Here is an 11222-nt window from a genome sequence, read left to right on the forward strand (position 1 = left end):
TGTGGTATGTTAAACACTCTGTAGACTAGGAGACTCCACCGACATCAATTACTCTCATCCTTAGGACTTCTATCTTTTTGNCTCGAGTCGCATCACCTCCACTCGACCCACCTCGAGTAGTATGACCTCGGCTCGATCCGTTACACTTGACCGCACCCCAGGGAGAGACGACACGTGACTCGATCGCACATGTTTGGTTTCACACGCTTCAGGAGATTCCCGAACCGACTCTCTATCTTGTCGTTTTAAGTTTTAGGGATTCACATGTTTTTACTATATATACATTTTGTTAAGTCTTGGTTTGGGACATCTTAGCATTTATCTCGTTTTCTTTTCTAAGGTTTGACCTAGCCACCAAAAAACGTTCTGTAATCCGACATCTCCGAGTTTATTCAGTTTTTTCACTTGATTTCTTCTACAAAGTTGTTCTTCTCATTTTTATCTATCTTACTATGCTTGATTCAATGTTTTTTGGGGTTGCATCCTTGAAGATAATTTTTGGATCTGAGTAGTGTTAAGGTTCTTGGGGATGGGATAGACTAGGTGGAGGATCTTAGGATGTAGGGTGTTTAAGCGTTGATTTGTATGATTTCCTTCTGGACTAGTGTTAGAATTACTAGTTTCTCTCTGATCAATTGGAACTAGGTTCGATACATTTCTACACCCAAAAGGTGTTTGATGAAATGTCCGACCAACTAGTGCCAGAGACTTACGTTCCTAGCCTAAGAGATTAGTTGTCTAGGATGTTTGTTGACGTGAATGAACTTGTTTGTCATGCCATGCTTGACCATGTTTCTCTAGCGAGAGCTAGGTATGGAAGTGGTTGAGTCTGAGTAGCTTTTGCCAAGAGATTAGATTAGCTAAGTTGTGATGTTCATTGTTTAGGGATAGTTTGCTTGTGGCATGTTAAACACTTTGTAGACTAGGAGACTCCACCGACATCAATTACTCTCATCCTTAGGACTTCTATCTTTTTGATTGATATTGCATTCCTGAGACTGTTTCGTTTCTTGCTTTTTAGTTCATGCTTAGACTCATTTCTGTTTTTATCCATTTTCGCTTCTGGTCATACATTTTCGTTTCTAGTTATGTGACTCATTTCCGTTTTGCATCTTGATCACTCTAGGATTGTTAGACAAACACTCTTTTTGAATTGGCTTAACTTGTGATTTCTTGATTGCATCTTGAGTGGTAGCAACATCCCATTTGGATTGACACCTTAAGTACTACAACACATAAGGTTAATTGAACCTGCTAGGACACACAAAAAACCTAGTATCAAAGCTGCGAGAGACCGAAGTTACATGAGGGTTTTCCAGGTCCATGAGTTCTGCTTCTTCTCATCAATAAGCCAAAACACCTCATCCTTGATTTTATTGTTTCTTATCCATTTTGCCCACAAAGAGTCATCAGCGGTGAATAACCGCCATATCAATTTGAGGCAGAGGGTTTTATTCCACATTGAGAAGCATCGAAACCCCAGACCACCTTCTTCCTTTGGCAGGCATATGGCCTTCCAAGCAACCTTTGCATATGGTTTTTTTGTTATATCCCCAGACCAGAGAAATATTGAACAGAGACTCTCAATGTGTTTCAAACATGCTTTTGGCAGGATGAAAGCAGAGGCCCAAAAATTGACTGTTCCATAAATGATTGTGGATATTAGTTCCTTTCTACCCGCATAAGATAACAAACCTGGAGGTAATCTTATCGATTAGTGGACCTTACTCTGAGACTCGCAGCTTTCTGTGCATCAAAGGCAGACCGAGATACCGTATGGGAAGTGAACCGAGACTGAAACCAAGAGTAGATAACCCAGAGGTTTCAGTTTGGTTCACTCCAGCAATGAAAAGCTCAGTCTTAGCTTTGTTCATGGAGAGACCAGAAATTTCAGCAAAACATTGAAGAACTCTTGTAACATTTTCCTGAGACTCTTTCTTGCCATAAAAAAAGATCATGATGTCGTCAACGAAGGCCAAATGGGTTACCTGAGGGTTAGTGGCATTAGGATGGTGCCCGATAAGGCCATCATTGAAAGTGTTGTTTAGAACCTGAGTGAAGACCTCCATAGCCAGCGTGAAGAGATAGGGGGAGATAGGATCTCCCTGTCTAAGCCCTTTAGCACCCTTGAAGAAACCACATGATTCTCCATTCACAGCCAGCGAGAAGCGTGGTGTTGAGATACACTCGGAGATCAGGTTGACAAAATGTATCGGAAAGTTCATAGCCTTTAATGTGTTGAGGATGAATCCCCAATGTACTGAGTCAAACGCCTTTTTGAGGTCAACCTTGAGCATTCCTCTCGATGATATAATTTTCTGGTTGTATCCTTGAACAAGTTCTGTGGCTAAAAGCACATTTTCCACTAGAAGACGTCCCAAAATAAAAGCAGATTGCGAGTTGGATATAAGCTCCGACATAACCGCCTTTAGTCTATTTGCCATCAGCTTGGACACCACCTTGTAGACTGTATTACAACAAGCAATGGGTCTGAAGTCAGGCATTTTTGAGGTGTTTTGACTTTTCGGGATAACCGTTAGCAGAGTGGAGTTCTGAAGTGTTATTAACCTTCACATGTTCTCAATCTTATATAGACCAGAAAAAGATTTAGAAGTGATATTTTTGGTCATGAATCATGAAAAAATAACACCCATTTTATAGTATTATTTAAAAACGAGATAAAATGAGATTATTCTAGTATTATAATTATAAGATTTTGATTGATCTAATTAGATTTTCTTCTTTCTATTAATAAATTTCTTTAATTTAGAATTACATCTTTAAAAAAAAATTGGATTTCCCACTTTTTCTATTTTGAAATAAAATATAATACTTATAGTAATTAAATTTTATGCTTACTTTTTTTCTCATCTCATAGAATCAATAATGAAGTTATAGACTTATAGTTATAAAATGGTTAAATCAATAATCATAAAATCCTCATCCAAAAACCAAAATCTAAAATGGTTATTCACATCAATCTATATTTTTCCTTTTACGCTTTAGGATAAGATGACACCTGTCTAGCTCTTTTATGTATAAAATTTTGATTTAATTCAAAATGAAGTTATAGACTTATAATTATAGAATATACAATAGTGTTAGAAGTTTATATTTAATAATTTCTCTTAAAAATCAATTTAGTTTTAGAGTTTTAATTTATTGTTTTTCCTTTAGTTGATTTCTCACTTCTTATTTGAAAGAAATAACAGTATAATACTTTGTTTAATTTTTAATAATTAATTTTCATACTATTTTTTATTTTGTCATCTGTCAGAACCAAGAGTGAAGTGTAATTCCTTATACAAACACCAAAAAGATTATTCGCATATATATTCTTTTATTTTAAATTTAATCTGTTTTTAAGGATTGTAGATATACCTTAAGTTTAATTCTATTATGCTTCGTTGCAGATTATCTGCTCGATGGGGACAAAAACCATTCTATACAGAGTATGAACCAAGTTGGAGTTTTGGTGGCACCGCCTAAGAGTGCGGCCGCAAAGATGACTTTCACCACGTATCAGTATATGACCAGTGAGGCAGTGACCGGAAGAGCAGGCTCATACTATATATTGGATATTATTAAAGTGTGTTCCAACATAGTTTTAGGCGGGTTCAAATCCTTTAATTATATCGATAATAAAATTAAGAAATCATATCGTATATGATTCATGCAGTGGCAGATTACATGACTTGAATATGGTATCCCTTCGTTGGAGGGCTCAGTTCTTCATCATTATTGATATGAACAAGTCAACGTTAACTTGTCTTGATATAAATTATTTTGCAGTGGCAATTTTTATTTTGACACTGGTTCTCTAATTAATAATATACGGAACGACTTCATGAATTGGGGAGGTCTTCGACACTATATTTATTATATATATCAAAATTAAATTAGAATGAAACTTGGTGTTATGACTAAACAATCATAGTTTAGTGTGGTCTATTCATGTTGATCGAGGTCATGGATTCATTATGATTATACATATATCTGATTGTTCACCCGCTACATATGTTAAAAGATTAGTTTAAGTTTTAAGTTTAACCAAAGTATCTAGTCACTCAAAAAAAAAAAACTCTGTTTTGAAAGACCAATTCAAATTTTGACGACAAGCTGTAATTTGTTATATAAACTACACATGTTGACAACTTACATATTATATTATTTCATGCATATTCAAGTATATAAATAAGGACGTTGGATTAATTAGTTGATCATCCAAAGCATCTTGACAATACACAAAAGCTTAAACAATAATCATCATGGCTTCTTCTTCTTCTGTTGTGAGACCAACCCCAACGGGGCCTCAAGTGTTCATCAGCTTCCGCGGAAAAGATGTGCGCAAAAACTTTGTAAGCTTTCTTGACCCTGCCTTGAGAGAAGCGAATATAAACGTCTTCATAGATGAGGACGAGTTGTTGGGCGCAGATTTGGTTAACCTGTTGAAGAGGATAGAAGAGTCTGAGATCGCGCTGGTGATATTTTCCGAGGATTTCACAAGTTCACATTGGTGCTTGGATGAGCTGGCCAAGATGAAGGAATGCAAGGACCAAGGCCGTCTTGTAGTGATTCCCATCTTCTACAAAATTGAACCTTCGGTCGTGAAATATCTTAAAGGAAAATTTGGCGATAATTTCAGGGATATGAAACGCAATCATCTACACCAGCCACTAAGAACACAGAAATGGGAGGAAGCTTTAGTGTCTATTCCCGAAACAAAAGGCATGCCCTTGGCAGAACAGAGGTTATTTTCTTTTTTTCCCTTGTTTACTTGTTTTTTTTTCTTTGCTTACAACTGAATATTTGAAAATGAAATCGAGACTAATAATCTTAGTTGAATAAGTCAGTATCTTATTTAAAGTATCTTCAAACATACATCTAGAACCTGATAATCTTTCTTGTTGATATCTTTCACTTGTATGGTATGTCAAATCAGTGACAAGACCGATAAAGACTTCATAACCTCACTGGTCATCAAGATTCAAAAATTAATGGAGAATATGGCTGTGAGGAGAAGAAACCAAGAAATAGAAGCGAACCAGGGAGGTTCCATCGTCCCAGCAAGGAAACCAAAAAGAGAAATGAATCCTCAAGGAAGCTCCATGCTCCCAGTAAGGGTGCCAGAAAGAGAAGCGAGTCATCAAGGAGGTTCTGTGGTACCTTCCATGGTCCCTGCAAGGGAGTTAGAAATCACTCATTATGACAAACCTCAAAGATGGACTTGGAATACTATCACGGAGGGACCAGAGTAATATTTTACTTTTTATATTATTTTTTGGGGTCAAAAATAATATTTTACTTAATAAAATTATGAAATCTAGAAATCACTCAAATGTTTTTTTCTCATATGAAAAAAAAAAATCAGTTTGTGAAAGCTTGAAATCTTTTTCTGGTCAAAATGAAAGCTACAAATCTGAGAGTTACGTCTTTTTGACTAAAATTTATTTTATACATAATTTACAGAAATAAGTTTTGGGTTAATTTGTTTAATAATTAAAAAATTCGTATATTACTAATTCTGATATTATTTTTTTCTAAGTTTTTTTTATTTTTCATTGGTCCTTTCCATTTCTCATCTATTTTTCTCATCTATTTTTTTTTCATTATGTTTGCAGCTCTGCGGAAATTGAAATCGCCACGTCGAATAAAGTTTACTGGCTTAAAATAGTCGGAACATTAAGTACGGAGAATCTAACACCAGGAACAGAGTACGAGGCTGTATTCGTAGTGAAACTAGAAAATGATGCAAGTGGATGGGAGCTACCGGTGACTCTGAAGCTGAAGGTGGTACAACACGATGGGGATGACGATCGGGTGGATCGAACAGAGAACTTGAAAGATTACATAGGCTGCGACTGGGTGGATATTTTGGCCGGAGTATTTGTGGTTCCGCCGAAAGCTACTCCCGCAACAATCATTTTCACTATGTATCAGTACGCAGATGATTACAAGAAAAAGGGACTCGTCGTCAAAGGTGTTACAATACGTCCCACGAACTAATGCGCACAGGCAAAACCGCAAAAGGATATATGATCTTTGTCGTTGTCTAATATTTGTATTCCAATAATGAAACATGGTCTGTTTTGTACACAAATGAATTGTACTTCTTTTGTTTTGTTTGAAAAAATCTTATAAATTTTTATATTTTTTTTTTAAATCTCTATGGTATGGTTCTATGAAAGACTAATCATGTTCCCAATCATTTAAGTAAATGGATATGTTATAATTACTTTCGTGATATATGCTTATATATGGACACATTCACTTATATATTTTCTGTTTTATGTTTGGTAGGTGAAGTAGTTAAGGGGAACAAGGAAAATTTTGTGTGCTCTACATTATATAGTAATTATTGTACATCACCCATTAACTCTATATTGGCATATTGGATTAGCAATATAATTGTTTACACAACTCCCTTAATTTAGCCTTTGTTTTAGAAATTTAGTTAGCACTTAGCAGCCTACAGTAGATCTATAAGTGTCATTGCAAATGTACAATTTCGGCTTAGTTTTTAAGGGTTTGCAATACCGAACTTGTTTTTGTAGTTCAAAGTTTCAGGAATAATAGTATTTTCACATGAAACCTTCTCGTAATGATACTTTGAATTGTCCGGGGAAACAAACCAAAGATCATGATTAGCAGAGTTAACATACATAGTGGAATAGTATATTTAGATATGTGACATATAGACATACAGTATAGTGTTGAAATACTTGTTATATCATGTAAATGAATTCGGATGTTGAAGTGGCATTCCAGTCGAAAACTAAATTTGTTAAAAACAATAGATTAATTTGATAAAAATTCAAAGGAAAAAATTAATGAGCTCATAAAAATTCATTTCTGATTGCTTCATTTATGTGGTCTTAATGTTCTCAAGAGGGGTTGCACTATGCCCTAGTATGAAGCTTCTAGAGAGACTATTGGATTATCTCGGGCTACGCCCGGGTAATGGTCCCCAATTGGGACTGCACTATGCATTTTTCTATTAATAATAATTTGAACAATCTTTAAATCAATAACAAAAAAAAAATAATCTGAATAGTTTGCATAGTAATATAGATATTGAACACCCACTCACGATTAAAAAATTTAAAAAATATAATTGATTAATATATGAACTCAAAGAGAAAATGCATACTAGCTACTACAAAAGGTAGAATTGCAACTTTAGATATCTTGTTCATCAAATTCATATGTTCAGTGATTTTACAAAAGTGAATTTACATAATTAATGTATATATATATGTATATATATTATCATCATGATTGTATCTAATGTCAATTTCAAAAGTTATATTTTAGGATTTAATCATATTGAAATAACACGACTAAAATCAAAATTCATTCATGCTTATATTATGGAAAAAAAAATTCTGCTTATAGATGTATTCAAAATGAAGATGACATTCATCGAGGGTAAACTTCTTATAAAAATAGATACATTCACATTTTAGAATTAAATTATATTTTTCCATAATGATTTTTTCTCAAATATTTCCCCATTCATCGAAAATCTTAACAAACCGACTAACTCAACAAATTTAAATGGCCTAATTGAAAATATTAAATCATTAGATAATATAATCTTCAAAAATATTTTTCAAATCCGATTATTACTAATATATAATAAAATTAACTAATTAAATTATCGAGTTGTTATGATTTCATAAGAAACATGCAAAATTGTTGTCGTTACTCGATAAAATATAAAAGATATGAATTTGATTTTTAGAACACACAAAAAGATATATTACCATAAATGGTAACATTTTTATCAATACTTTCTCTACTGCTGTTAAAAAAAATTCCACGTTCAAAAACTTCACGGGTGAAACATATTTTTATATCAAATAAACGTATATTTGAATAAAATAAAACAAAAACCTTTTATTACATATTTTGTTTTTATACAAACGAGACTTGAATTCCAAATAATAATTTTATTTGGATAGATTTATTACGCGCGTAGTACGGGTTGTTACATAGTATTTTTTAATCTGCATACTACATACTTGAGTCTTAATATCTATTTAATAATAAACAATTAAGTATATTCAATTTTCATAAAACCATGAATCAAGTGGTTGAAACATATTATTTAGTAAAATAAAACTGTAATAGTGGTTTATGCAATGGCATATCAGATGACTTTATTATGGTCTTTCTCAAATGTTTAGTCTTCAGTGATATGAAGGTATGAACAAGTCCAATTCCAATTATTGTCTTGTAACTTTTTTTTAATAGAAATATCATCGCAGTTGCAATTTTTAATATAACACTTGGGATTTTAATAAAGTGGCCTATGAAAAGACTTTGTGAGCTAGGGAAGTCATGTCGACTTGGATAATAATTTGAGGAAGGACTTTAAGGGGACTAGACTAGACACATGCAACCAATCAAACATGCACCTTGGTAGTAAAACTCAGTTATGTAAACTTGTAATATTAGTTTAGTTTATCATTGACAAAAGATAAATGAGTTTATAATAGTTTATGCATGTTGATCAAAGTCTTACATATATCGATTCTTAATTATTTGATGTGTATCTGTTAACCAACTTACATACGTTATAAAATTAGTTACCTAAGCCTATACATTACTCCGTTTTGACCGGAGGATGGCGATAGAATTAAAATACAATTTCAAATTTCGAAAGACAAGTGTGTGATCTGTTATAATAAATTGCATGTTGACAACCTAATATCAAAAATTATTTCGAGCATTGAAATGTATATAAGGACGTCTAATTGGCTTTAACGTTCAAATCATCTTGACAACACACTAAAGGTCACACAACAAATCATCCTAAACACTCTTTTTGCTTCCCAAAAAAAGCTCTCTTATGGCTTCTTCTTCTTCTTTTGCTAAACCCACCCCAACAGGACCTCAAGTGTTCATCAACTTCCGCGGAAAAGATGTGCGCAACGGCTTCATAAGCTTTCTTGAGCCTGCCATGAGGGAAGCGAGCATAAACGTCTTCATAGACAAGAGCGAAGTCGTGGGCACAAACCTGGCTAACCTTTTTGTGAGGATCCAAGAGTCAAGGGTCGCGGTGGTGATCTTCTCTAAGGATTACACTAGTTCGGAATGGTGCTTAGATGAGCTGGCCCAGATCAAGGACTGCAATGATCAAGGCGGTCTCAATGTGATTCCGATCTTCTACAAACTTTCAACTGACAACGTGAAAGAAATCAAAGGAGACTTTGGTGATACTTTCAGGACTCTGAAGCGCCGATATAAACACGAGCCAGAAAGAACTCAGAAATGGGAGGAAGCGCTAGAGTCTATTCCTCAAATAAAAGGCATGACCTTGTCAGAAAAAAGGTTGATCACTTATCTTAATTTTGCTACCTCCCTTATTTTAGAGTGACTTTTTTGTTTTTTATTAATCTCCATTTGTTAAATATCTGCATATATTATGTTTTTGGTATGACCAAAGTACGTAGCTATTTCTTGTAGAATACGGAACCAAGAAAATAGAAAGACCAAGCTTGTTCACATCTCTCACCCTAATTGTCTGACAGTGATAGGAACGAAAGGGAGTTCATGAATGAAATTGTTTTCGAGATTCAGAGATTGCTTTCGCAAATCGCCGTGAAGGGAAACCCAAAGTTAGAATCGAATTCAGAAGGAGGATTTATGGTCCCTGCTAGGAGACTTGACATTACTCACTCTGATAATATTGAAAAATGGACGTGGAGTTCCATCTATGACAGACCTCAGTAAGAACTACTACTTGAAAAAATGCTATATATATATCTTTACCTCAACTAGACGTACGTACTATATTTCCTTAAAAAATATTTATAAAAAAAGTAAGCATATACAATATGATGTGTAATTATATATTTCAGCAAAGCGGATATTGAAATTGCGACGATGATTAACATTCACACCTTAATTAAAATAACCGGAGACTTTCACACGAGAAAACTGATACCGGGGAAAAAGTACGAGGTGGTTTTTCTTGTGAGCCTAGATGATACATCTTTGGGATGGAAGAAGGAGGTTAACCTGAACCTGAAGGTGACCATGCGCGATGGAAGCTATAGTGAGCAGGAGAAGGCATTGTACTTGGACGAATATATAGGAGAAAACTGGGTTGATATACATGTCGGAGAATTTGAGGCGCCGCCGAAGAAAGAGGACGCAAAGATCTTTTTCTCGATGCATCAGTATGTGGACACTGACCGGAAGAGTGGTCTCGTGGTCAAAGGTTTTGCAATCCGTCCCGCACAGTAAGGCGCAAAAGCAAAGCATATATAAGGAATCATGGATCTAATTTCTGTTTAAGTATATTTATATAATTTTATTTCATATTTGATACAATGCATGACTATATCTTGTTAAAAGTGTGTACCTTTTTTTTGTTTGTTTTTTAAACAGACTTTTACTTCCTTGTTTCCGTTTGTAATGTTTTTTAAAATATATATACTTATATGATTGTTTGCTGTTTGTTAACAACATCATTTTGACGGATATGTTTGTTTGCTGTTTGTTAACAACATCATTTTGACAGATTTGAAACCGCGTAGTAACATGAACCAAATAATGTGTTTTGGGGTGGGTGTCGATCGACACCAGGGGGAGTGTCAATCGATACCAGGGGAGTGTCAATCGACACCATCAATTTCTGGTCCGACCGGGTTGTTTTAATTTGTCGTTTTGGTTCGGTTTGGTTTAATTAGAATCCCTAACCCGTGTATTTAAAGGGAAAGTTAACTAAGGGTTTTGGGAAAGCTGCTATTTAGTTGTTTTGTCCCCGTTCCAGAGATGAAAAGAAGTGCTTGAGTGTTTTTGAGAGTTTTTGGTTTTTTAGCTTGTTTGGTGAGATCTGTTGCTGTGGAAGAGAGTGATGTTGCTAGGAACGAAGGATAAGCTTTCTAAGGAGTGGATTCAGCGTTTTTGTGTCAGATAATTCTGCAAAAGAGGTGAATGCATGACCATGGCTGATCTAAGTCTGAGATCTCTTTTGTTTTGCTTGTTTGGTGTTGTTTTGGTGTTTTTCTTGTTTGTTTTGAATGCTATAATGTTTCTATGGTTTCCTGTGGCCTTTAGGCGAGTCTTGGACGGATTGGAGATGGTTAGAAACGGAGAATCAACGATCGGCTTCGAGCAGAACGTGTATGCGGAGTCGGTGTCGATCGACACTAGGTAGACTCTTTTTTGTTCTAAATTTTCTTTTCAGGGGCTTTTTTATTTATAATTTT

General features: G+C 34.6%; 2 protein-coding genes across 2 annotated transcripts; both read left to right on the forward strand.

The window, feature by feature from the left end:
- On the forward strand, positions 4228-6150 carry LOC104724919 (protein PHLOEM PROTEIN 2-LIKE A6). The gene is made up of 3 exons (XM_010443490.2): positions 4228-4750; positions 4943-5254; positions 5622-6150. Exons 1-3 carry the CDS (start codon positions 4269-4271, stop codon positions 6004-6006), a joined length of 1179 nt encoding a protein of 392 aa, XP_010441792.1. The 5' UTR covers positions 4228-4268; the 3' UTR covers positions 6007-6150.
- On the forward strand, positions 8759-10473 carry LOC104724920 (protein PHLOEM PROTEIN 2-LIKE A8). Its single transcript, XM_010443491.2, has 3 exons — positions 8759-9336; positions 9537-9734; positions 9867-10473. The coding sequence occupies exons 1-3, from the start codon at positions 8855-8857 to the stop codon at positions 10252-10254; spliced, it is 1068 nt and encodes a 355-aa protein (XP_010441793.1). The 5' UTR covers positions 8759-8854; the 3' UTR covers positions 10255-10473.

Source organism: Camelina sativa, chromosome 11 (assembly GCF_000633955.1).
Source record: "Camelina sativa cultivar DH55 chromosome 11, Cs, whole genome shotgun sequence".
In the NCBI taxonomy this organism is placed as follows: Eukaryota; Viridiplantae; Streptophyta; class Magnoliopsida; order Brassicales; family Brassicaceae; genus Camelina; species Camelina sativa.

What these genes read in the sequence shown, in the direction of transcription:
- LOC104724919 (XM_010443490.2), top strand. Translation starts at nt 4,269, where the DNA reads ATGGCTTCTTCTTCTTCTGTTGTGAGACCAACCCCAACGGGGCCTCAA. An exon ending in ATGCCCTTGGCAGAACAGAG is followed by an intron (nt 4,751 to 4,942) that starts GTTATTTTCTTT and finishes ATGTCAAATCAG; the next exon opens with TGACAAGACCGATAAAGACT. An exon ending in ACTATCACGGAGGGACCAGA is followed by an intron (nt 5,255 to 5,621) that starts GTAATATTTTAC and finishes TTATGTTTGCAG; the next exon opens with CTCTGCGGAAATTGAAATCG.
- LOC104724920 (XM_010443491.2), top strand. Translation starts at nt 8,855, where the DNA reads ATGGCTTCTTCTTCTTCTTTTGCTAAACCCACCCCAACAGGACCTCAA. An exon ending in ATGACCTTGTCAGAAAAAAG is followed by an intron (nt 9,337 to 9,536) that starts GTTGATCACTTA and finishes ATTGTCTGACAG; the next exon opens with TGATAGGAACGAAAGGGAGT. An exon ending in TCCATCTATGACAGACCTCA is followed by an intron (nt 9,735 to 9,866) that starts GTAAGAACTACT and finishes TATATATTTCAG; the next exon opens with CAAAGCGGATATTGAAATTG.